At 44.2% G+C, this 25418-nt stretch overlaps 1 protein-coding gene across 6 annotated transcripts in view; it reads right to left on the bottom strand.

Moving 5' to 3' along the window:
* The window catches only part of CCDC3 (coiled-coil domain containing 3), a 138959-nt gene that overhangs the window by 68776 nt on the left and 44765 nt on the right, over positions 1-25418 (bottom strand). For 5 of the 6 annotated variants that reach the window (XM_016134427.2, XM_016134426.2, XM_016134428.2 and 2 more), the window contains 2 exons: positions 24546-24693; positions 9709-9883 (listed from right to left, as the gene is read on the bottom strand). In XM_016134427.2, the coding sequence (XP_015989913.1) occupies positions 9709-9883; positions 24546-24685 (315 nt within the window). In that variant the 5' untranslated portion in view covers positions 24686-24693. Of the gene's footprint in view, positions 1-9708; positions 9884-12233; positions 12608-24545; positions 24694-25418 lie in introns of those variants that run through there. The other variant, XM_016134425.2, reaches the window with a different exon arrangement.

Below are 25418 nucleotides of genomic sequence, written 5' to 3'. Positions count from 1 at the left end.
TTTAAGAATGTCCTTGACGAAGCAGTAAAAATCATTAATTAAAGCCTGACCCTTGGGTACACATTTCTAAGGTTCTGCGTAAAATAAATTGGAAGCTCGCATAAAGCACGTTGGCTGCTTATCAAAGTATGTCAGCTGTCTCAAGGAGAAGCACTCCGTAATTGACTTCTGAGCTGAACTAGTGGCTTTCTTCATGAAACACTATGTTTACTTAAAAGAATGAATGATAGATAAACTATAGTTATTCAGATTTGAGTATCTGACATTTTCTTGAAAATGAATAAAGTATGCCTGTCACTTCAAGGAAAACAACTAACAGTATCTGTTGGCAGTGATAAAATTCAAGCTTCCAGGCAAAAACTAGAATTTTAGAAAACCTTCCACTATATGCTTGACATTTTCCCAATGCTTAAAAACTTTGATGAGATGGATGGTAGATTAATGAACAGGATTTTTCAGTATTGTATAAAAGTCTCAACATATGCAAAATCTGATATAACTCTGATTTTTCCAAATGGTCAATTCATCATATTGCAAAATCACACATGGGAGAAAAAAATCCATTCCAAGTGCAAGACAGACTAATGGATTTTCATGTAAATACAAAAAGCTCATTGATAAGGTTTCAGATTCTGCATTGCAATTAACTTTTAAGAAACTATCACTGTTGGGACTTTTGATGGGGTATCAAAGAAGAATACAGAAAAAGGGTTACTTAGCAGGTGCTCAACTACCTATTCAACTCCAAAGTTATACTCCTTCACCCCCAAGGGGTTTCTTTGTTCTTGAACAAATAATCTGGTGAACTAGACCAGCTCAGCACATTTTTATTGGTATTTTAAATCAAATACTTCTAGGGCTTTATGGAAGATCTAGATGGACTAAGTTCTGATTTTCTTGTTCCATTTGAGGCTTAAACCTCACTTTAAAACTACATATCATCTTCCTGATTCCTATTTGCTTCTGATAATCAGAAATTAAATACTATTCTTTCCTTCCCTGAAGTATGTTCTACCCAAACTTGACCAAATGTTCTTAAAAAGGCCTGGTCAAAAAGAAACATCAACGGCCAGCCAAGAACAAGTAAGCTGAGCACAGCCCATTACTCCTACTGATTACAATGTACATCTCTGCACATGATACAATAAGCGACGACCTGGAGACTCTGAAAACTAGACCTGAACCAAAGAGGGCAGAATTGTGGAGCTATGCAGAGAAAATTGCAGGAGAAATCTCCTATTTCTACCCAGACCCAGCAAGGGGGCCCTAGCGCACGGGAGAACATAAGGGAAGCCCCCGGTTTTCTTCCCCATTTCGTCTTTTCTCTCCCAGCCTTGCCCTAAGGCTGACTCTAAGCTCAGGTCCACGCTTACATGTGGCACAGGCAAGAAGAGATAGACAACATGATCCTATACGTATAAAACCCTAAAGACTCCACATTAACATTGTTAGAACTAATAAACAAATACAGTAAAGTTGCGGGGTACAAAATCAACATACAAAGATCAGTTACATTTCTTTACAGCATAATATTGGAAGTCCAAGCCAGCAGAACTGGGCAAGAAAAAACAAACAAAAGGCATCCACATCAGAAAGGAAGAAGTAAATCTGTCTCTGTTTGACATGATATATCTAGAAAACCCTAAAGATCTCTCTCTCTCTCTCTCTCTCTCTCTCACACACACACACACACACACACACACACACGTACACACGCGTGCGCGCACATGCGCACAATACCTGTTGGAACAAAAAATTGAATTTGGTAAAATCACAGGATACGAAATCAATATACAAAAATCAGCTGCATATCTATACATGAATAACGATCTATCAAGAAGAGAAAATAAGAAAGCACTACTCCTATTTACAATTCCAACAAAAGAATAAAATAACGAGGAATAAATTTAACCAACGAGGTGGAAGACATGTACACTGAAAACTATAATAATTGATGAAAGAAATTTAAGAAGACAAAAATAAATGAAAAAATATTCCATGCCCAGGGATTAGATTAATATTGTTAAAATGCCCATAGTACCCACCCAATGCAATGCAGAGATTCAATGCAATTCCTATCAAAATTCCAATGGCATTTTTCACAAAAATAGAACAAACAATCCTAAAATTTGTATGAAACCACAAAAGACCCCAAATAACCAAAGCAATTTTGAGAAAGAACAAAGCTGGAGGCACTACTCTTCCCAATTCCAAACTATATCATAAAGCTACAGTTTCCAAAACAGTATGATATTGGCATTAAAAAAAAAAAAAAAAGACACACGGACCAATGAAACAGAAAAGAGGGCCCGGAATTAAATTCATGAATATACGGCCAGTTAATTTACAACAAAGTAGTCAAGAATATACAATGAGGAAAAAAAAAACAGTCTCTTCAATAAATGGTGCTGGGAAAACTGAACAGTCACATGCAAAAGAATGAAACTCGACCAATAACTTACGCCATAAACAAAAAAATTAACTCAACAGAAAGATGTAAACATAAGACATGAAAACATAAAATTCCTAGACGAAATCATGGAGAGTAAGCTCCTTCACGTCATTCTTGGCAATTATTTTTTGGGAGTTTGACACCAAATGCAAAGGCAATAAAAGCAAAAATAAACGAGTGGGTCTACATCAAAGCAAAACGCTTCCGTGCAGCAAAGGAACCCAACAAAATGAAAAGGCAACCTACAGAATGAGAAAAAATATTTGCAAAACATATCTAGTGATGGGTTAATACCCAAAATATATAAGGAACACGTACAACTCACTAGCCAAAACAAAAACAAAAAACAACCCAATTTAAAAATGGGCAGAAAATCTGAATAGGCATTTTTCCAAGAAGACATACAGAGTCAACTAATCATCAGGAAAGTTCAAACCAAAACCACAATGAGCTATCACCTCACACCTGTTAGGATAGCTATCATGCAAAACATAAAAGGTAACATGAGTTGGCAAGGACGCAGAGGAGCGGGGACCCTCTTGCCCACTGCTGGTGGAAATGTAAACTGGTATGGAGGCTCCTCCAAAAATTAGAAAAGGAACCACCATTCGTAATGCTCAGCAATCCCTCTTCTGGCTGTGTATCTAAAGGAAATGCGATCAGTGCCTTGAAGAGCTATCTGCCCTCCCGTGTTCACTGCAGCGTTATACACAATAGCCAATGCATGGAAAACAGCCTACGTTCCCTTTGACAGGTGAATGAATAAAGAAACTGATATACAGACACCATGGATATGATTCAGCCTTTTAAAAGGAGATCCCGCCATTCGGGACAACATGGATGGACCTAGAGGGCATTATGCTAAGTGAAACGAGTCACAGAAAGACAAATACCATATGATCTCGTTTATATGCGGAATCTTTTTAAACAATGAGATACCACTTACCCATCAGTATGTCCACTTTCTTTGTAATCTAATACCAAATACCATGATGATGCAGAACTGGAGTTCTGATCCGTTGTTAATGCGAATGCAAAATGGTAGAGCCCGTCTCGAAAACAGTTTTGCAGTTTCTTACAAAATTAAACATACACTTTATGATTCGGCAAACCTATCCTCGGCTTTTACCCAAGAGAAACCAAAATTGATGTTCGCACAAAATATACGTTTATGTTTATAGAAGCTCCGGTAGCTTCAAACTAGAAACGACCTAAATATCTCTCAGTTGGTGAATAGATAAATGAAACCACGGTACATCCCCATGATGCAATACTGGGCAGCAATTAAAAAGGAGTCAGCTACCAACACACAACATGGACAAATCGCAAGTACGTTCCACTAAATGAAAAAAAGCCAAACTAAAAAACGCAACATGCTGTATGATTCCCTCACATGACATTCCGGAAAATGCAAAATGTGGAGACCAAATCAGTGGTTCCTGGGAGCTGAGGTCGGCGTAGGGTCGGACTGTAAAGGGGTTGCACACAGCGGGGTTCTCTACGGTGATAGAACTTTTCTGTGTCGTGGTCATAGTGTGATTGCATGACCACATACATTTGTCGACACGCACAACTGTACGTGAAAGTGAATTTTACTGCATGTGGAGTTGAAATGTTAATTTAGAAAGTCAGAGGGAGGGATCGGGAGGGAGATAGAGGGGGGAAGGGAGGGAGGAGGAGGAGGGGAGGGACAAGGGACAGAGGAGGCCTCCGCTGAGGCCTCAGAGCTCTCGAGATGAGAGACATCATTCGTTTAACGAGTGTGTGAGACACCACAGAAAACGCACCAGATGCACAACAGTAACCAAAACAGAGATATCCCTGCCCTTGGGCAGGTTGGTCTACGTGGGCAGACAGTGTGTGAAGAGTGGGAAATCCAGGACCAAGACGGTTTGAACAGGATGGCTGCCATCTTTAAATGTAACAAAACCCGCCCCTCGCCAGTTCCGCCCCCTGCGCCTGCGGCCTCCCGTGTGTGAAGCACTCACAGCCAAACTTTGCGTAAGAGCGGTCCACCCTCGCCAGCTCCGTTCCCTCGCGTCCGCCCGCACTCCGATGACCCTCGCAGCCTAGATTCTCCTCCTCCACCACGGGAACTATCCTCGTTTAATTCCACCGAAGTCAGGTGGTTTGGGGTCCTCATCTCGCCTGACTTCTCAGTGGCTTTTGGCTCTGTCGATCGTGCATCCATCCTTCTGGAAGCATGCGGGCCCGGGACTCCCCCAGCTTTCTTCCACCGCGGGATGCTCCTTCATGACCAACACTCGCACTAAACGAGGCTCAGTCACCCCTCCTCCTCCACACCCTCTCCCTTGGCCATGCCATTCCGACCCAGTTTTAACCGAGATCTAATTACTGCTCAGTCCCAAAAGGATATCTTCCACTCGGGGCTCTTCTCAAAGCTCCAAACCCTATAGTTCCAACCACCGACTCGAGGTCTCGCTTGCATGGCTCAAAGACACCTCAACTCAGTACGCCCAACACGAGACTCGGGGACTCCTCTACCAGGCCTGTCCTATTGCCACTTCTCGGCGCTGGTCCCGGCACGCCGTTTACATGCCAGAAACGCAGGAGTCGTCCTTGGTACTCCCCCACACCCGACCTCCTTGACCACCCGAATCCAAACCATCATTAATACCTGATGATTTCATTTCCCAATTACCTCTTAAATGCGCTCGCTCCATCCGCACCGCCTCCACCCTAGTCCGGCGTCTGTGTGATGGCTTTAGAACAACCAATGCCTGTTCCTACCACATCACTTGGATCTTCTCCAATCCAGTAGAATTTTTTTTCCAAAATGTACAATTTCATCCGATCACGCCTCGCTTTTAAAACACAAAAGGTTTCCCATCACTGCCAGGGCGAAGGCCAAGTCCTCGGCAGGAACCAGCAGTCCCTGCACAGTCTGGTCCTGCCTAACGCTCGTGCCTCATTCTTCTCGCTCACTTCCTTTGCTCCAGCCACAGGGCCTCGCTTTCATTTCCTCGACAGCACCGTGTACCCTGCTTCCACCCGGCCCCTGCGCCGATGGTCCTCCTCTGGACTGTTCTCATCTCTCCCTGATGTCTTCTCCTCTAACAGATCTTAGCTCCAGTATCGGTGTAACGGAGAAGCCTTTCTTTACCCCTAAGTTGACTTAAAGCCCTGATTATTTCCTTTCTTTCCTTTGGAGCCTTTATTCCTCTTTGGAATTATAAAGTCATTCGTGTGTTCTTTTGATTGTCAATCAGCAACCCTAGGGCAATACGCTCCGTGAGACCAGGGACTCTGTATTTTGCTCAACATTGAAACTCTACTGTCTAAGAGAGTAGCTGCCTCACAGTGGGCACTCAATAAATGTGCTAAAGATTAAACTCGACGATCCCACACATTGAGGTATGTATGATGCCGTACATGTCCATACTTTGTAGTAACAGTGGACTGGAAACCGCCTAACTGCCCATCGACAGGGGAACTGATTCACTATACCGTGACGCAGCCAGACGATGGAACATCACGCAGCTGTTTAAGGCAACTCTGCACGCATTCACACGGAAAGATCTTCGCGATGTGCTCGTGAATAAAGCAAGGCACAGCGAAGTACGCGCAGCGTGCTGCCCCTTGTCAAAGACGGGAAACAGATGTTTGCGTTACTCGTTAGATAACAATACCCGCTGGATGCTATAAGAAACAACAGCGGCTACCTGTCCGGAGGGGAGGGGAGGGGAGGGGGGAACTGGGTGGACAGGTATCGGAGGTGAGAGAGAATCGCTACTGACCACCATTTGATAATTCTAGGTCTGGGAACCCACGTGAATGTGTTATCTGCTTATAATTTAGAAAACAAAAATGTTAAGTGGTCCCTGCGTGAAATCCCACCGAAGGCATGAGAGCACGCACGATGGCGTGACCCGTCCCCACCTCCAGCACACGTCCCCACCACCACTGCCCCACCAGGCTGCCGCTGCCCCCGGGAAGCAGCAGGAAGCGTTTTCAATTTCAAAAGCATGCCGTTTTTAAAGCCACGCTTTAAAATGATCGATTTACGGTTTACGAAGTACCTTCAAATATGCTCTAATTAGGTCCTTACGACAACCGTAGATAGTTTATATATTTTATCCCCATTTTATAGATGAGAAAGCTGATGTGAGAAATTAAGGGGCCTGCCCAAGGTCACTGCTGGGAATGGCAGAGCCAAGCTAGGCCTTAGGCTTCCAAGTTTATATTCCTCCTAACGCAGTTTGGAAACTAACACCCCCACCACCCTTCCCAACTCCAAAACGGGGAAAAAAAAGAGATGGCAGAAGGACTTTCACAAATGTTATTTCAAGCTCATGACATTCTGTGACAGACTGATATAAGTATGGGTTGTCTGGGTCTTGGTCCTAAGGGACGGTACTTGCAGAGAAGAGAAAATATCCAACTTCTGTTTCAATGGTTAGAAAAGGAAGAAAAATGTCCTTGGCTGGTGTGGCGAGAATCCTGCCAGTAAATCTGGTGGATGTTCCAATTTGCCAAGGACGTCCCCCAAGGTCCCATTAACACTAAGACACTGACCCATGGCAGCAATGAACACTTGGTAACACTGCTGACTTCCTGGCAACTTCTGAAAGCGAGGTTGTGTTTCTACTTACTAAGACACGAGTGGGCGTCTGAAGATGTCGCTAGAGATGGGGAGGATTTTTGCTGCTGAGGGCCGAGCTGAGCGCCGCCCTAGGTGAGATTTTCCTCCTCTTCCATTTCTCAACCTCTAAATTGACGCTCAAGTTGCAGATTCATGGGATCGAGACGGGGAAAGCGAGAACGATCAGGGAAGAGGGTGAGATGTGCCTTTCCTAACCACAGCTGCAGCCGCAGCCTAGACCTGCTGCTCACGCCGACCAGGAGCCCACAGCAACAGCACAAACGGCGGGAAGAAACGGCTCGCAGCACAAAAAAAGGTGTGTGATGTGCCATGTCCAGGGCCATCTGTAACTGTCTCAGATCACGCGAGGGATTCACGTGTCCTCATTCCTGTTCTGGGGTAAAAAGCTGACCTGGACAGCTCTCCTGGACCCTCCCAAGAAAGATAAAGACCACTTCTGACATCGCGTTGTGTCCTTCCTGAGTAGGACAGACAGTGTGACGCTCACTTTCACTCATAAAAAGCAAAGAATTTTTAGCTTTTTTTTTTAAAAGAAAAATCCACCAGTAATTGAAAAAAGGAACCAGTAATTGTCAATTCTTCAACTCTAAGACTGTCAATTCACAACCATTTTAATCACTCCAGAGCACATACGAATTTCTAAGGAGCATCGTAAAATAGAAATCATCAAACTGACCCCCCCAAAAAAGGAAATTTAATTTTAGTTTAAAATTTTTCAATCCTAAACTAGCCAGCTAATTTAACTTAGCTCTAATGTGCTACCTTTCAAAGTGGGCAGAGGATAAAAACACAAGAGGCTCGACAGGTATTGAAAAGTGCACGGTACACCAGCTCTAACTTCTAAATCTGGCTACACAGGGGCTTGGCAAAATGGAACGATTCCTTTCCTCCCCCAAGGCTTCTGACTCTTCCTCAGAGGCATGTAGCACACCCTTCCTCTGTTCAGCGGCCAGGGTGATTAGAGGGAAAGGGAAAAAAGAATTCTCCCCAAAATCAACATCTGACCACCAGAAATGGGACTGCCTTCACGTTGAAACAATTCTCCATAGGCCTATTGTTGTATTTTTTCTGGTTTTTTTTTTTTTTTTTTTTTTTTGCCCTCTCTCCAAATGATGGGAAATCTAACTCTAGGGAAATGTTAATAGCTTCATAATGTGACCGTAGTGCTAATACGTTATGGAGCCAAAGAGTTTGGGGGCTGAGCTATTAAGATATTTTTGGAATAACATCCCACCTCTTGATATGAATCTATTGTTACCTAGGAGTATAAACAAAGCTCCCACTGACCAGAGAACCGAAGGGCTGAGGCTAAAAGGGCTTCATTTGGAGCATGCTAAGGCGTGGCTCGGGCTGAGGACAGTCGGGCTTACACCTGGCAGGTCCAGTTCAATATGGAGTGGGTGCCAGTACCAATTAAGAGGTGGGGGAAAAACAGGTACTTGGGACCATCCTGGGAACAAAATATAGGATGAGTGTTCCAAACACTGTGGCACACCATGGAGGGGTCTGGCTTGCTGCCAATGGGGTAGGTCAAGGCAGCAACCTCTTAATACTGTCAAGGAGATAACAGTAAGCCAACTTCCTTAGTTGGACATAGCTGCCCATCATGCAAACGGTTTCTGCACAGAAGCATGAAGAAGGCCTCCAGGTGCCAGGGAGCCCTGGGCAGAAGGTAAGGAAGTGTGGAAGAACAAGCAGCCACCCTAGGCTGACGCACCGGACAAGAGAAAAGCAGTTCGTCCGACCCCACCACGCAGGGATGGAAGGAAGCGGCCGAACGTGGGCACTGTTCCATTAAGCCACCTCCAACACGGCAGGGCTCTCTCCAACGGTCAGTCACACTGCCCTAAAAACGTCTCGATGGGGGCCTGGAACTGATGGACCACCGCCTCAGCTGGCCTGGTCCCACAATCATCCCAGGCCCATGGTGGCAAGGCCACGCCCTTGGGAAAGTGACATTCCTCAAAATGTCCCCACGACTCTGGCATCTGCCCCAGACTGGAAGGTTCCTTTTATAGTTCCATCTCCCAAATAATCCCGACCCTCATATTCCACAACCGGCTTGGGCACCCTGTACCTCCACATCGTTACAGCTATAGTTAAGGATCATAGAAGTGTTAGCCATGATAACTGTTGCATTTCATTGAGAACATGAAATGTTTTCTTTCCTCTTAGAAAACCTCTTAGACGCCTACGCTATCAACAACAACAACAATAATAATCTTGGTAGTCACGATGGCGCACGTGTAGCGTGCTTCCTCTGTCCAGCGCCATGCTAAGGGATGTACACATCTGCATATTTTACCCAGCGAAATCATACTGCATCAGCCCTATGATGTAGAAGCAACCACTGTCTCCATTTCACAGAAGGGGAAACCGAGGCACAGTGTGCCAACCTTCATCCCATCTCGTCCCCTTACTTCATGAGGCTCACCGGGCCAAAGAATAAAGCCTCAGGAGTCCAAAGTCCACGAGCAGTGCTCTTCAGCAGTTGGCAGGGCGGGAGAAGGGAGTACGATACTCTGGTCTGGGCTTTTTGGAGGCGCATTCTTGACTCCTTTGGTTGCAAAATTCGTACAAGATATAGCTACTCTAGCATTTTGCTGCTGCACGGTGTACAGCCAACTCTTACCCTGTTGTCTTCCTGGATCTCCCAGTCACTGGAGAAAGTGGCCAGCTGCTGCCCCTGTGAACAGTTCGAAAACTGGAAAAGGCTGGAAAACATCCTTCTGTTCTCTTGAGTGTCTGGAAAGATGGCGTCTTGGAAGTTGACTCCATGAGGCAAGAGGTTATAATTTTCATCCATCCTAATGGGAAAGAGAAAAAAAGCAGGTGTAGACTCGACACCCATGAGGTGGATCGGCTTTACTCGAGTCAGAGAAGACCTAGACAGTCTTGCCAAGTACAAAAAAAAATGTCTCTCATGGCTCATTACCATTTGTAACTGTTTCCCTGTCTCTCCTTAAGATTTTCAAAACGGTGACTTTGGGAAACTGGGGGGAAAGTGTGTTCTTGCCTGTTTGTCTATTTGTACATCTCCCAAGAGGGCTTTCTTCTCATGGAGAATGTTCCTTGTTTCTTAATGAAAGGAAAGCCAGTTGTAATGACCCGGGTTCAAATTCTGCCCTTGCTACTTCTCTTCTGTCTGACATGGAACAATTCTTTTAGTTCTCTAAGTTTCAGCATTGCAATTGGTAAAAAGATAATAATAGCACCTTACCCCTTCATGGCAGTGTAAGAATTGCATTAGAAAATATATATATATAAATAAAGTATTTGGCAGAGTGAGGGCAGCATAAATATTATCTAACACTTTTATACATCCTAGTGTAAATCGTCTGTTGGAAACAAAAAGTCACGAAAAGGAACAGGAGATGGAAGTTACCCTCCAGCTCACCAGTGAGTCCCCACTGCCACTTTCCCCTGTGACGCCAACCAGAATGTCTCAGTGGGTCCCAGAAGGACAGAGGAGAGACGATTGGATTTGTATGCAGCTGTTAACACACTTAAGGACAACACAGCACTGTGCAATGGAAATCTGTTGAACTACTACTGTCTGACTCTGTATTTCTTCCCTAACTTCTGTAAATGTCACAGCAAAAGATGAAAGAGTTGGCTGACCACCACAGAGCCAGTGGACAAAACTGTCTTTCGTGATAAAGTCGGGGGGAGGGGGGAGGAAACAATGTCAGAGTACTCAAGTACTCTGGCTTTTTTTTTTTTTTTTTTGAAAATAAAATTTCACTGTTCAATAGTCTTATAGTTGGGTTCTCTGTTTATTCTAAAATAAAAAAATATAAAAAATCTAAGTTTCTCTGTACAGGAAAGCTACAGTCTTGGTGCTTGCCGACTTTATTTAGAAAATATACTTCCAGCAATGAAACAAATTCAACTGAACCTAGCTAAATCACTTGGGCCAACACAGCAGGCCACCTATTCTAAACTTAGATATTCTGGCTCTGATATGGAACACATGTGTTGCCATGGGCTTAGGGATGCCCTCTGCAGAATCATTTTTCTTTCCCGGGGAGAAATGTGAAATCTCAAGAGCTCGAAGCCAATCTGCAGAGCCAGGTCACAGTCATTCCAATGTCCTTGCTGCCACTTCACCCACTGAGCCGACCTGAACTGTTACCAATCACACCTGGATTAATCCGCTGTCTGGATATAGACGTTAGATTCCCTTTTGATGTTTCTGTCTGTTACTCTGTATCACTCTCCTATTTCGACTGGAGACAACCAAATGCTTTTAGGGTTCCACCTACTGTTCTGTCTTAAACTTTGGTGGAACCGACTGACTGAATTCTTATGCACGTGCATTCCATCTGGACCACAGGCCAACTCTTTATGGACCCGCACGAGATTTCGGGGGGTCTCCGATCAGAGAGGGCCTCCTGCCTGATTCACCTCTACCTTCTTCGAAGAACTGCGACCCAAAGTCTTACACCCGGAAGCCCCCCAACCGCACCCCGAACCGTGGCTGTTTTGAATAGCCTAGCATTGAGGTCTGTCGGCAGCTGATACGAGACTGATACCAGCTGATATGAGTGAAACCGAAGGACAGCTGAGCGGCATTCCACACCCTTCACGTCCTGGCATTTAAGCAGGTGGGGAGAGGAGAGCGTGCCTACTCGTGCGTCTGAAGCCTGCGCCAGGTGCACCAGGTGTCTGCCTAAGTGACTGTGTTTCAGTCTCCACCAACCCGGCTCCTCATAGCACTAAGGTGAGGATATTGACGTTCCTGAGAGCGTCAGTAACTCGCTCAAAATCAGTAAGGAAGGAGCAGAACCAGAATTCCAACAGTGTGACGCCAAAGGTTTCTTTCTTTCTTTCTCACCATCCAAAGCTACTCTCACTGAATCCCGTTAAAAAAAAAAAAAAAAAAAAAAAAGTTGAGTCAGATGGAGTGTTGTCAATCACCTGAGCATCTGCCTGAAACACCCCCTAACGAGAAGAGCTCGAGCTCGCCTCTGCCTTCTAACCGCCCTTAGCCAGCGGTACCCCGAACCTTTATAGAGATGTCGGACGGAGCAGCGTAAAGAGGAAGGCACTTTCTCAAACTGCACCGACAGCTCCGCGGGCGTCCGGGCCTGGCTGCCTCGGGAGTTCACGCAGCTAGGCAGAGGAGGGGGTGTGGGCGCGAGGCGCCGGGCTCACCTGAGGAAGAAGAAATAGGAGTAGTCCTGGACCACGGTGTGGGAGTGGCACGAGAAGTAGCCCAGGCCGGTGAGGTTGAGCCTGGAGCCGGCGGGCACCTCGAGCATGCTGCCCCACGCCTGGTCGCACAGCATCTCGATCTCGGCCGAGTAGAGGAGCCCCGCCTCGCCGGCCTCGTACTGCCAGGGCAGGTAGTTGTAGAGGCCGTGCACCTCCTGGTGCAGCGCCAGCACCTTGGCGTACACGATGATCTCGGCCAGCTCGGCGCGGCAGCCCTCGCTCAGGGGCCGCCACTCGGACGGCAGCTGGCAGCCGCGGGCGGCGCCGAGGCGCGCGGCCAGGCAGAGCGCGGCGAGCAGCAGCGGGCGCAGCATGCCGGCGGCGGGGGCGGGCGGGCGGCGGCCCCGCTCCGCGCTGCGCTGCGCTGCGCCCCGGGCGCACTAGCCCGCGCGCATGGCCGGGCCTCCCGCGGCGGGGCGGGAGCAGCGCGGTCGCGCGACTGCGGGGCGCGCGAGGTGTCAGGCAGCCCCGAGCGCCCGGCCGGGGAAGGGCAGTCCTGAGCGCCGGGTACCGCACGACGCTCCCCGCCGCCAAGCTCGCCGTGCCCGGCCTCGGCGCGGGACGCTTTAAAAGGCCTGTGGGGGCGGGCGGGCCGCCGCCTCCTGCCCTGCCCCCCGCAACGGGGGCGTGGGCGGCGGCGGGAGAGGGCGGGCGGCGGCCCGGCGGGGGTGGGACGGGGCCAGGGGCGCGCGCGACGCTCCCGAGCGGTGCCTCCCCGCCCGGACCTGGCCCGACGCGCCCGGGAAACTCAGTGCTGGGAGCGGCCGCCCAGCCCTCCTCCTGCGCCCCGCCGATGGACTGGGGCAAAGCTTTCCCGGGCAAAGCGTGTTCCAAACGCGTGGCAGCCTTACAAATAATCGCTGTTAGTTTGCACGATTACTCTGCGTACGATTTCACGTTTTCTGTGTAGTCCACTTAGAGTCGAAGTACACAGAAATCAAATCGGACTTCACCTTCGCAGTTGTTAACTAGGAAAGTCAGTGTGGGCTAATAAACTTTTCGGATCTCCCTCCCGCTGTCTCTCATTATTTAGTCATGATCTTAGGAACCCCTTAATAAAAGATTTGAAGATCCGTTTTGCTCAGATTTTTCTAAAGCTCCATGATTTACATAATACCTACTTCCAGATTTTAAACTCTCTGTACCTGAGAAATAAATTCCACGGTCAATTCCAAACAGCTCTTTCACAAGTCAGTGAGTGAATCTGGGGAGACTCAGACTCAGCATTTCTAGCTTTCTCTCTAAACCCAGCAGTTCCTTTTGTCTCTAAATTGTCTTAATTGTTCCTAATGTACTAAGAAAAAAAGAGACGTGTTTGTTATTTATAAATATAACATTATGGTATATTATGCATATATGTATATGTAGTATACCTATCATTGTAGCTGTATCATGCATATTATATAATATATATTTACAATAAAATTTTAAGCAAAATTCCCTTAAAATAGAAGGCTCTTTGATCTGCAAGCATCTTTCGAACTGGGGTTTCTCTAAGTGTCAACCTTGGAACTCAACTGAATTCTTCTATGTACCGAAGGGAAAAGAATTCTTAGGAAGTTCTGGAAGGAAAGATAAGCAGGAAAGAGGATAGGAAGAATGAAAGGCTGGGCCTCACCTCCCTGACTCCCAAATCTCGTTCCTGGAATCTCTCAGTCTGCACTTAGGGAGGCTGAACTCATGTATGCTGTTGGGACCACAGTTTTTGAAAGGCGACCCGGGGGGTACAATCCAGCCAGTCAGGACAGGGATTCAGGAGGAAGAGGCCATGAGAAGGGTGGACTCCAGGACTTGGAAGACATCCGAGGGAGGGCTTTGTGCATCCCCGGAAGTGGTACGATCAGGACTCCAGCCAGCGAGGGGATCGAAGGCCACAGCCGACGTGAGGTCACACGAGTCCAGAATCTAATCAGTGACTCAGTCGACTAAATTCTTCTTGTAAAACCCTCTGGGATGGGCTTAAAAGCACAAAGAAATAAAATCGAGTGCTCTTCACAGGTGACAACAAACCTTGACACGTGTGGGAGTCACTCTAGGGCCTCAATAAATTTTGTTGAAAACAATTCGTTATCATGAGAAGGATTCAGGTGGACAGCAGTCGCAATGGCATCTGTGACTCCCCACTGTGCCCCCCGCCATGCCAGGCTTTCCTACAGCAGAGAAATGGTGTTTAAGGGTGATATCGGTGACTGTTGCCACTGCTCATTTGTCTCATCTCATGTGTGAATTAGGACATTTCTTATTGTCTTAGTTTGCCAGGACTGCAAATTCATTAACACAATACCACAGGCCTTCAACGGACATTTATTTTCTCACAGTTTTGGAGACTGGAAGTCCAAGGTCAAGGTGCCAAGATCAGGGTTGGTGTTTTGTAGACAGTTACTGTCCCACTGTGTCCTCATAGAGAGAGAGATCTGGTGTCTCTTCCTCTGACCAGCACACCAGCCCTATCAGATTGGGGCCCCACCCTCGTGACCTTATTTAACCCTAATTACCTCCCTAAAGGTCTTTATCTCCAAATACAGTCTCATTGGGGGTCAAGCTTTAACATATGAATTTGGGAGGGTGGGAGACAATTCAGTCCCTAACAATTAATTAGCAGGTGTCCTGCATGTTGGCTAGAGAAAGAGAAACAAGGGGTATAAAAAGGGTTTATACTCCTGGCAAATTATAATAGTGACGACTGCTAATAATTAATTTACTGTTTATTACTGGCCAAGCATTGCTGTGAGGACTCTGCATATGTCACATTAATGAATTCTCCAAACAACACTCCCGAAGCAGATACCACTATCACCCTCATCTTATAGATAAGGAAACACAGGTGCAGAGGGGTCAACTGACTTATGCAAGATCACAGAGATAGAAAGTGACTGAGTTAGGATTCAAACCCCAGCCCCAGTCTTCTCATTAGCTACAAACTAGGATATTGACAGAACAGGCAATGTTTTAAAGGCACAAGTGGGCCCTTTATCTAGAAGTGAGTAGAGTACATGAATACTGATAACCTCAGCATGATTGTCGGCGATGGCTAAATCAGTGTGTGACGGAACTAACATTAATTTTGTATTAAGCAGCAGTCCTGATCTATTTTAGTCTTATGATATAACTTATGCAGACAAGGTGGTAAGAAAGTTTTTCTTTTTAATTGCATCTTCAAGTGCCTCAGAGGCCTGGACAAGATTTGTCCGCTTCTACAGACTTTAAAACCATGACTTTTCTTTCTATTTAGATGAGCAAATAAATAGAATCAGTACAGGTGGCTGTTTTCTCTCTTCTCGTATAAACTTAGAATTGAAACTCTTCCGGTACTACCCAGAATGTATTTTCCAGAAGCGAGCCCCGTTGAGAGACTGTCCCTTGCCTGGATTCTTCGCAGACACATCGGTCATGTTTTTCTTCTCTGTACGGTCAAGCGGAGTGCCTTGCTGACGGGTTCTTTACCTGGAGCCAATGGATGTGTCCCCTGGTGAGCAGCTCCTCTCTGGGGACTAAGAATGGCAAACGAGCAGAGCTCAAGGTAGCCAGGATGTGAGGCAAAAATTCTATGAATGAATTTTAGGGCGTAATAGTGAGACAAGCTGCTTCTACCCTTTGATTCCAAGATCCATATGATCTGGCTGTGGGGGAGAGCACCGTATACTGTTCTGTTGCAAAGCATATACTGTCTCCTTTAAGACAGCGCCTCATCCTTTTGGGGTATTGACTCCCAGCTGACACGATAACTGAGTCTTCAGTAAGCTAGTACATTAGTAGTAAGCTTTCAAATTTTCCCCTGCTGCTTCTAGGTGATGGAGTGTGGGGTAAAACCAGTTAATTCCATGGCCAGGAGCCCACTGCTCATTCCCTATGCTCTGAAAGAAGTGACGGCTTGGAAATCACTGGTCAGAAGCAACGCTGTAGGAAATGCCATGGCGGCAGGGAAGGTGCTCTGTGAGTCCACAGACAGTGCTACCAGCAGAAGTGACGTGCGCGGCAAAGGCGTATCCATATCCAGAACACGTCTGTTCCAATGAGGGCAAATCTCCGCCTCCTTCAAGATGGAAGGGGTCCAACTGCAATCGACCCACCACTAGGTGGCTGGCTGGTCACCCACGTGAATAAGGACATATTAGGGCATCAATGTCTCTGTTGCCAATGTAGTAGGACCTCAGCAGTGAAGCTATACTTGGTGAGGGTGTGTCTGTGTTGTCAAGTAGCTACATAGCCTCTACCCCAACCTCCATGGCCACCTTTTTCATGAGCCCACTGAACAATCACTGGGTGGCTGGGAAAAGGGGCTGACATCTGCAGAGTACGTGATTTCCTTACTTAATTATTAAAACTCGTCGTGAATGCCCATCATTCACATGGGACAAAAATACCTTTACACTCTGACCATTCCAAGAGGTCTATTCACATACCTCTTCCCCAGATGTCCTTGTCACCAATTTTCTAATTGTATTTAAGTTCCTTGCCATCTGTGATGGTTAATTTTATGTGTCAACTTGAGTGGGCCACAGGTTGACACATAAAATTAACAGATTACATATTATTTCTGGGTGTGTGTCTGTGAGGATGTTTCCAAATAAGATTAGCACGTGAAGCACTGACTTGGTAAAGTGCATTCCCCTCCCCCCTGTGGGCAGGTGTCATCTGTTGAGGACTGAATAGAGCATCAGGTTGAGGAAGGAGGAATTTGCCCCCTTTTTCCTTGCCTCAGTGGTTTAGCTGGGACATCTCATCTCACCTTCTCCTACTTTTGGACTGGGATTGACACAGTCAGCTCCACTGGCTCTCAGGCTTTTGGACTCAGACTGAATCACACCAGTGACTTTCCTGGGTGCCTTGCTTGCAGATGGCAGATCATGGTACCTTTCAGCCTCTATAACCACGTGAGCCAACTGATCTCCATATATATGTATATTGTTTCTCTAGTGAAGCCTAATGCTCCATCCAACCAAACCATTATTGACTTCCCAGGAGTTAGCGTCCATCTGTACTACTGGCCATCTCTTAGTCTAGACATCATATACAATTAAGTGTGCTGCTCAAAGTTCTACCCACTGGGAGAATTTTCCTTCACCAGTGTCCTTCAGGATCAACCCCAAGTGGCACTACAAGGTACATATAATACAGAACAATCTGTAAACCTGGCCGGGGTTATTCCTAAGTCAACTAGTTACCAGGAACATGCCCGAGAGGCCAGACTGAGGAGGGGGAAGAGGCACTATACCTTCAGAGTCAAAAGAGTCCAGGCAACTCACTCCTACAACCTACTGTGCCTCCTCGACCTGCTCGAGCTCAGTCTCGTACATTCCCATCGGATAACAGATTGCTGCTGCGTGCATATAACCTGTGGACGGCTGAGTCAGACGACGCCCCGCTCATGATGTGAAGCTCCGGTCTCATGAACGTCATTACAGCATTATTTGTAATAGCCCAAAACTAGATACAACCCGACTGTCCATCCACAGGTAAATGGGTAAACAAACTGATATACAATGAAATATTACTCAGCAATAAAAAGAAACAAACTCTTAATACACATTAAAACATGGACGAATCTCAAAATAATTACGCTAAGTGAAAGAAGCCAGAATTTTAAAAAGTGTATGGTTTCCTTTATATAAAATGCTAGGAAATGCGAGCTACTATGTAGTAACAGAAATAGATTAGGGGTCGTCTGGGCCTTGGGGAGGACATATGAGAAGGAAGAATTACAAAGAGACACGAGGAAACTTTGGGGAATGATGGGTATGTTATGTGGTCATGTTTCGTGAGTGTATTCATATGTCAAAATGTACTAAACTGTACATTCTAATGTAGGTAGTTTACTGTGTACCAATTATACATAATTAAACTCTTTTAAATTAAACATAATTACTACACTGTGCTATACATCATTCTAATCAATTTCCACATTTTGTAAAACTTTCATGAGCTGCTCCTCAATAGCATATAAGATTTCATTTGTAATGCTAGCCTTTGAATTATTCAGATAATGAGTTTTCTTCAAAACACTATATGGGTTTTTGCTTTTTAATTGAGATATAGTTAACATTCCATAAAGTTCGCCCTTTTAAAGTGTACAGTCCGGTGGGTTTTAGGACACTCACGAGACTGTGCGACCATCACCGCTATGTAATTCCGTAACATTTTCATCACCCCCAAATGAAACCCCAGAATCATTACATTACTCTCCACTTTCCCCTCTCCCAACATCTCCAGCTACTGATCTACTTTATAGGTAGATTTTCTTACTCTGGACTCTCATAAACGGAATCATGTGTTAGGCCACTTTCACTTTGCATGATGCCTTTGTGTTTCATGTTTCAGTACGAAGGTGTGCTTCACTCATTTCTACGGCTGAATAATACTCCATTGTATGGAGAGACCATATTTTTATTCATCAGTCGCTGAACATATGGGTCGTTTCCACTTTTTGCATATTATGAATAATGTTCCTAGGAACATTCCTTTACAAGTTTTTGCATGAACATGTTTTCATTTCAACTCTCCTGGGAAAATGCCTAGGAATGGAATTGCTGGATTATGTGGTCGATCTATGTTTAACATTTTGAGGAACTGACAAATTGTTTTCCAAAGCAATGACACCATTTTATAAATGTATGAGGGTTTAAATGTTTCCACATCTTCAATGAACTTATCAGTGTTTTTTTATTCTAGCCATTCTGTGTTGAACCAAACCTGCATTCCTAGGATGACTCTGTAGAACAGTCTGGAAAGTAATGCCATATTAAATCTTTTAATCAATAAACACAGCATGTTCTTTTATAAATTCCTTCAACAATGTTCTGTAGTTTTCAATGAACAAGTTTCATATTTGGTCAAATTTATTCCTATGCAGTTTATTGTTTTTTGATATTATTTGCAAATGTAATTGTTCTCCTAATTTCATTTTGGATTGTTCTTTGCTAGTGTGTAGAAATACAATTGGTTTTTTTATATCGATTTTGTATCCTGCAACCTTGATGATCTCATTTCTTTGCTTCAATAGTTTTTTCGATTTCTTGGGATTTTCTCTATAAAATATCAAGTCATTAGCAAATAGATATAACTTTACTTCTTCTTTTCCAGTCTCGATGCCTTTTATTTCTTTATCTTGCCTAATTACCCTGGCTAGAACTTGAATAGAATAGGCAAGAGCAAAATCCTTGTTCTTTTTTCCTGCTCTTAGAGGAAAGTTTTCAGTCTTTCACCATTAAGTATGACATTAGCTGTGGGTTTTTCAGAGATACCCTTTATCCCATCGAAGATGTTCCCTTCTATTTCTAATTTGTCGAATGTTTTTTCATAAAGGGTATTGCACTTCATGAAATGTTTTTCCTTTTTCTATTGATACGATCATATGATTTGTGTCCTTTACTTCTATTAATAAGGCGTACTGATTTTCCTGTGTGGAACCAACCATGCCGTCCTGTGATAAACCTCACCTGGTCATGGTATATAATTCTTTCATATGTTGCTGGAGTCAGTTTGTTTTACTTTTGAGGACTTTTATGTCTGTATTCATAACAGACATTGGTCTGTATTTTCATTTCTTGTTATGTCTTTTTTTTTATTTTGGTATCCAGGTCATAGAATAAGCAGGGGAGTATCCTCTATTTTATTTTTTGGAAGAATCTGTAATTTATCGGTGTTAAGTCTTCTACAAACATTTGGTAGAATATATCAGTAAAACACATGTTTTCCTGAGTTTTCCTTTCTGGGAAGTTTTTTGATTACTGATGTCATCTCTTTAATTGTTATAGATCCATTCATATTTTCTATCTCTTTTGAGTTAGCTTTTGGTAGTTTATATTCTAGGAATTTGCCCATTTCATCTAGGTTATTTAATTTGTTGGAAGAATGGTGTTATGATGTATACATGACAGTTTTGTTGGGATCCCACAAGAGAAAAAGTCTAATGGAGATAGATAGGTGACAGAATTCGCCAAGCAGGAGAACCTCCTCTAGCAATTCACTGGTCTCAGAAATGTTTATCCATAAAACCATCACAAAACCTTAAAATTAAAAAATTATTATTCAACATTATCAAAACTAAGTGTAAATTTTCAAAACTAAACTTCCCAATGATATTGTTGTGAACTTATAGCTTTCATACTTCCGAAGTTCTTAAAGCCTGATACTGCACTAAGACTCTCTGGACACCCTGATACACACACACACACACACACACACACACACACTCCCCAGCTCTGTCCACTGAGAGGCCCTAAGAGAAGTAACACTTCAATAGCAATGAGAGCACCTAACACCCAGATCCTGGTTTCTAAATATCATTCCCCACTAAAAGGAACCAGGGCTCTTTGGAGAAACAGCTGATATCAAAGACTAGTTGGGGGAGTGGATATAAAAATCTCAGCTAAGCCAGGAATATTGCTGTGTCAAAGGGTAAAAGAGTACTCAAAAAACAACCAGGAGGTGTCAATACACAGACACCACACACGTACACACACACAAAACATAAGGAGCTCCTAATGATCGACTAAAATTTATACTAGTATTAACTGCTTATGAGCCACAGAATAAAATAGGAAATCATGAATTTACATTAGTAAATACATGAATGAATAAATAAAACATTTAGGAATATTTACATAGTTACACATAGCTCCCATCAAAATATTTACTTAGGAAAAAGGAACCATTTTATAGATGGAGAAGCCTAGAAGATACCACCTTAATCTGAGTAAACATCCTGAGTAATGGGACAAATTGAAACCATTTACCACCTGATAAAATGCACCGAGAAGAACACAGCATCAATTCCGTGATATTCCTACTGAAGATGTATAACATAATCATGAAGAAGTATTAGACAAACACGAATTGAGGGATATTGTACAAAATCCCTGGCTTATACTCTTTCTGTCAAGTTCACAAAAATCAGTGAAAGACCCAGTAGCTTTTCCACATTGAAGAAGATGAAAAACAACATGCAAAAGGCTAAATTCAACACTTGACTCTGAACTGGATCTTTTTGCTGTAAAGGATATTAATGGGACGAGTGGAAAATTTGAATGGGATATGAAGTTTTGATGATGGTAACAAATCAATGCTAATTTTCAATTTCTATGCCCTTGATTATAGGAAATACTAACATATTTTCAAGCGATGGAACAACTTAGTCTCAAACAGATCAGAAAGAAAATTTGTCGGAACTATACCTGCAACTTTTGTATAAGTTTGAGAATATATCAAAATAAAAAAGAGAAAAAAAATAAATAAGTGGAATAGCTAAGAAGTTTTCAAAAGCAGACTGGCAGGAATAATTTTCCCTTCCTGATATTAAAGTATATTGTATAGCTACGATATTCGAAACAGTGTGGTAATGGTGCACGAAGCAACGGGCACATCAGGAGAACAAAACATATCTGTGTTTACAAGAACTTAATAAATTGTAGCACATTCATGTATTTGAATAATTTATCCCAATTAAACCTATTTTTCAATGCTCTGAATGGCATGGATGTGAAATAATGCTTCGTGAAAGACGAGTATAAATGATCCGACAGCACACAATGGGCTCGTGGGTGCTGGCAACGGTCCATGCCTTGGCCTCGGTTGCAGTGTCATTCACTTTGTTTCATAAATACGTTGTATGTATTTTCCCGATGTATGTTACAATACAAGACTTTTAAAGAGCATCCGGTACCCTTTATCATCCCAGACTATTCTAGACAGTGAGCGGCTACATACGTGGGTGAGATTTTATTACCAAGTTCCAGAAAGGTGAAACCCTTGCTCTCCCGGATCTGGTAAGTACCAAGGCCAGGATACAAACCCATCCATGTGCTGCCGTGGGGCCCCAGCAGCAGTGTCGAGAGCGCTAACCATCATCACAACAGTTACCAGGATTGTGTGCCCCACGGGTGTGTCAGGCAGTGTGCTGGGAGCTTCACACATGCCGCTCGCGTGACCTTCGCGACAGCCCTGCGAAGGTGGTGTTTTCACTCCCAAGTTACAGTTAGGGAAAAGACGCATAGAGCCGGTGGAGAAGGAAGCCGCGTTCGGACCTCCATCAATGCGTTCGTTAGGTTCCCACGAACTGAGCAGCAGTGGTACGCCAGGCCCGGGGAAGAGGACTGGAGACGTGGGACACTTAGGACACGATTCCTACTCTCCAGAGGCTGGCCATCCTGATGAATTCCAAATCTCAGCCACTCCGGCTGTGCCTACCGCTGTTCCCCGGCAGGGGTGCCTCTCTGCTGCGTCTAAATATGGCCCCAAGTCGGATACCTCTCCCAGTAGCAATCAAGTTACCTCCCCCCGCGTATCTTTTTCCCACAAGGTTAAATAAAGAACGAGCGGACAAAACGCAGCAGCTATGATTCAGTTACCTTACCTGAATTAGGTTCAGACCTTTCTTTTATGTTTGCCTGTTATTTTAATACTAGACGTAGGGAACAGGCCCCAAAAGGCTGACCTGCGACCAACAAATTAAAAAAACACACACATATTTCCTAGTATATTTCCTGCTCTTGTGATGCCTTTCTTAGAGGCTCCCAGTGTGCAATGTAAATGTTAACTCATTCTTCCTTCTGGTCTCCTTGGGAGGCAGGAAGCCAATGTTATTTCATAGATAAAGAAGCTAGAGTCCCAGGAGGTTAAATGCCTTGTCCAGGGTCACATAACTACAGGCAGTTGGGGGTGCTGGGAACGGGGCTTGGGGTTAGGAATCCCTGCCTGCGGTCCCCTGGCTCCCAAAGGGGGCCTCCTTCTTGTGAGATAACTTCGTGTGTTAAAACTCCATTGGAGTTTTATTCTATAAAAGGAATGCTTGGGGACTGCTAAGAGACAACTGCATTTTGAGGGGTTTTTTTATTTGTTCGTTTGTTTGTTTGTTTTGCCCTGCACGTTCATACGTGCTACATTTTCAGAAGTCAGATTTAAAACATGTAGCCACTGTCTATGATAGTTTCAATTTCTCCCAGTTTGGGTCCTAATATTTAACCTAAATGACCCTTCCAATGACCATGAGTCCACGACAATGGTGTCCTGTCAGGAGAGAACAGAAACCAGCAGCTCGAGCTCTCATAGACATGTTAATATATGCCGTTTTCAGCATCTGCATTTCAGAGAAAGAACGAACTAAGTTTGGGGTTGACAAGTACCCCGCAGAAACGCAGTGCTCTTTCGTGGGTGTCATGAGCACTTCGATTAAGCGCTCTGCTGCCTTCCTAACTCGGCCGTCATGAAAACGACACTTCCAACAGACCCTTGCACAACTGGCAAAATGGAGACAGGGAGACTAGTTGGTTTTTCAAGCAAGCGAGATGAGGCTCTAAGACTTTCTGCTATAATTTTAAGTCCATCAAACCAAATTTCCAACATCTTCTTGAATAAATGTTTAGATACCAAACGGAAATGCCAAGCACAGCCTGAGCATTTTGACTCTCTACAGTCATCATTCAACAGTTACATTTCCACAGACAACTTTCAACATTCACCCTTCAACCACGAAGCACCATGCACTATTCTAGGCACTGGGGATAGAGCCATAAATTAAAAAGGCCCTGCCTTCTTGGAGTACGCATCCATCGATGCTCAAGTTGGTACAACTGGACAAGTGGGGGAGAGAAAAACTTGCCTTTGAAGATATAACCTTTACCTGGGAAAGAATGGCTTGAAAATCGTGTTCAACAACCTCTGAATACCTTCAATTAAATGTCTGCGTACCTGACAAGGTTAGGATTAAGCACGTGGGTCTCAGGTCCCTAAGAAGCCAAGTCTCCCTTTACATATTAGAGCATAACCAACACACGGACTAAGAGCCGGGTGGGTTTCATGGACCTTCCTTTTACATCAGTGTCCTTAGAACGAAATGAAACACACACACACACACACACACACACACACACACGCACACAAATAGACCACAGTTGGGGAGGAGTGGAGAGAGGGAATATGTGAGATTTATCATAAAGCTGCTCTGAGCGTCCCTGACATGTTGTCAGTAAATGACTCTTTCCCATAGGAAGCGAAGTCTCCTGGGGAGGTGATAGAAGCCACAGGGAGTGGGGTGGAAGAAAGTTCTTAAAAGGCAAGACCCCCTCCTGCAGAAGAAGAGACCCACAGCTGGGTCCACTCAAGAAACTGGAAATTCACACACTGTGCACGCCAGACCAATTTTCACCTCTGAGCACTTGCCTGATAGCTCAGCTAATCAGTATCTGCTCAGGGAATGTGTAAAGCTGATAGAATCGTATGCATGGGAAAGTTTATAAAGACTCTAAACATACATACCACTGTGTGTTTTCAATTTGCTGGTTCGATGTTCTTGCCAGCTGCATAGAAGAGTTAAAATCCTGTTGAAAAGAGTGCTGGAGAAATGGCCGCTTATTCTGGATAAAGGATCTTATAGGATTTTCAGCTCGATTGGACATGGTGATGTCTGTCGAGAAATCAAAGTGTGGAAGAAGTCTGGGTATCCATATGTTTATGATGAAAGCATTGTATTGGAAGGGTTAATAAAGATCACTCTGAAGTGTAAGTAAAACTAGATAGTGCTAGGAAAAAGTCAAACTGATTTGTTTCTAACAAAACCCCAAAGGCATCAAGATAGGAGTATTTTTCAGTTGCTTTCTTGCATTTACTAACCTTTCTACCTTTGCTCTACTGCAAACTTCTATGTGGTCAGTATTTCAGCAACACTTACCCCTAAAATAAAGTACTTTATAGAACTTTTTCCAAATTTTCCTTTACTGACTTTGTTCTGTTTAGAAATATGACTTAGTGCCAGTGACCCCACTTTACACATTATACCTTTTAAATATAGTTTTCCAAACCTGCATTAATAATGTGAACACTAGATATAATGACGGGCACTGAGCAGGCAACCAGTGTTTGTTGAATGAGTGAATGAGTGAGTGAATGAATGAATGTCCCATACCTAAAAATGTATAACTTCAGTTTTCTAGAAGTTTATTCCACAGTAAAACTGTTTATTCAATTTAAATGTTCTCTTGTGTATTTAATTCATGTGTTCAAACTCAAAAGTGTGGGCTTTGAGTGGGTAGATGATAGCTTTAATATTATACAACTATAAATGTTCTGATCTTTTAAAAAAATGTAGTTCTTTGTGAAAATAACCAGAATAACATTAACCAGTAAAAGTAG

This window comes from Rousettus aegyptiacus, unplaced genomic scaffold, assembly GCF_014176215.1.
Source record: "Rousettus aegyptiacus isolate mRouAeg1 unplaced genomic scaffold, mRouAeg1.p scaffold_m13_p_10, whole genome shotgun sequence".
NCBI lineage: Eukaryota > Metazoa > Chordata > Mammalia > Chiroptera > Pteropodidae > Rousettus > Rousettus aegyptiacus.
This window is presented reverse-complemented; position numbering and strand designations above follow the sequence as displayed.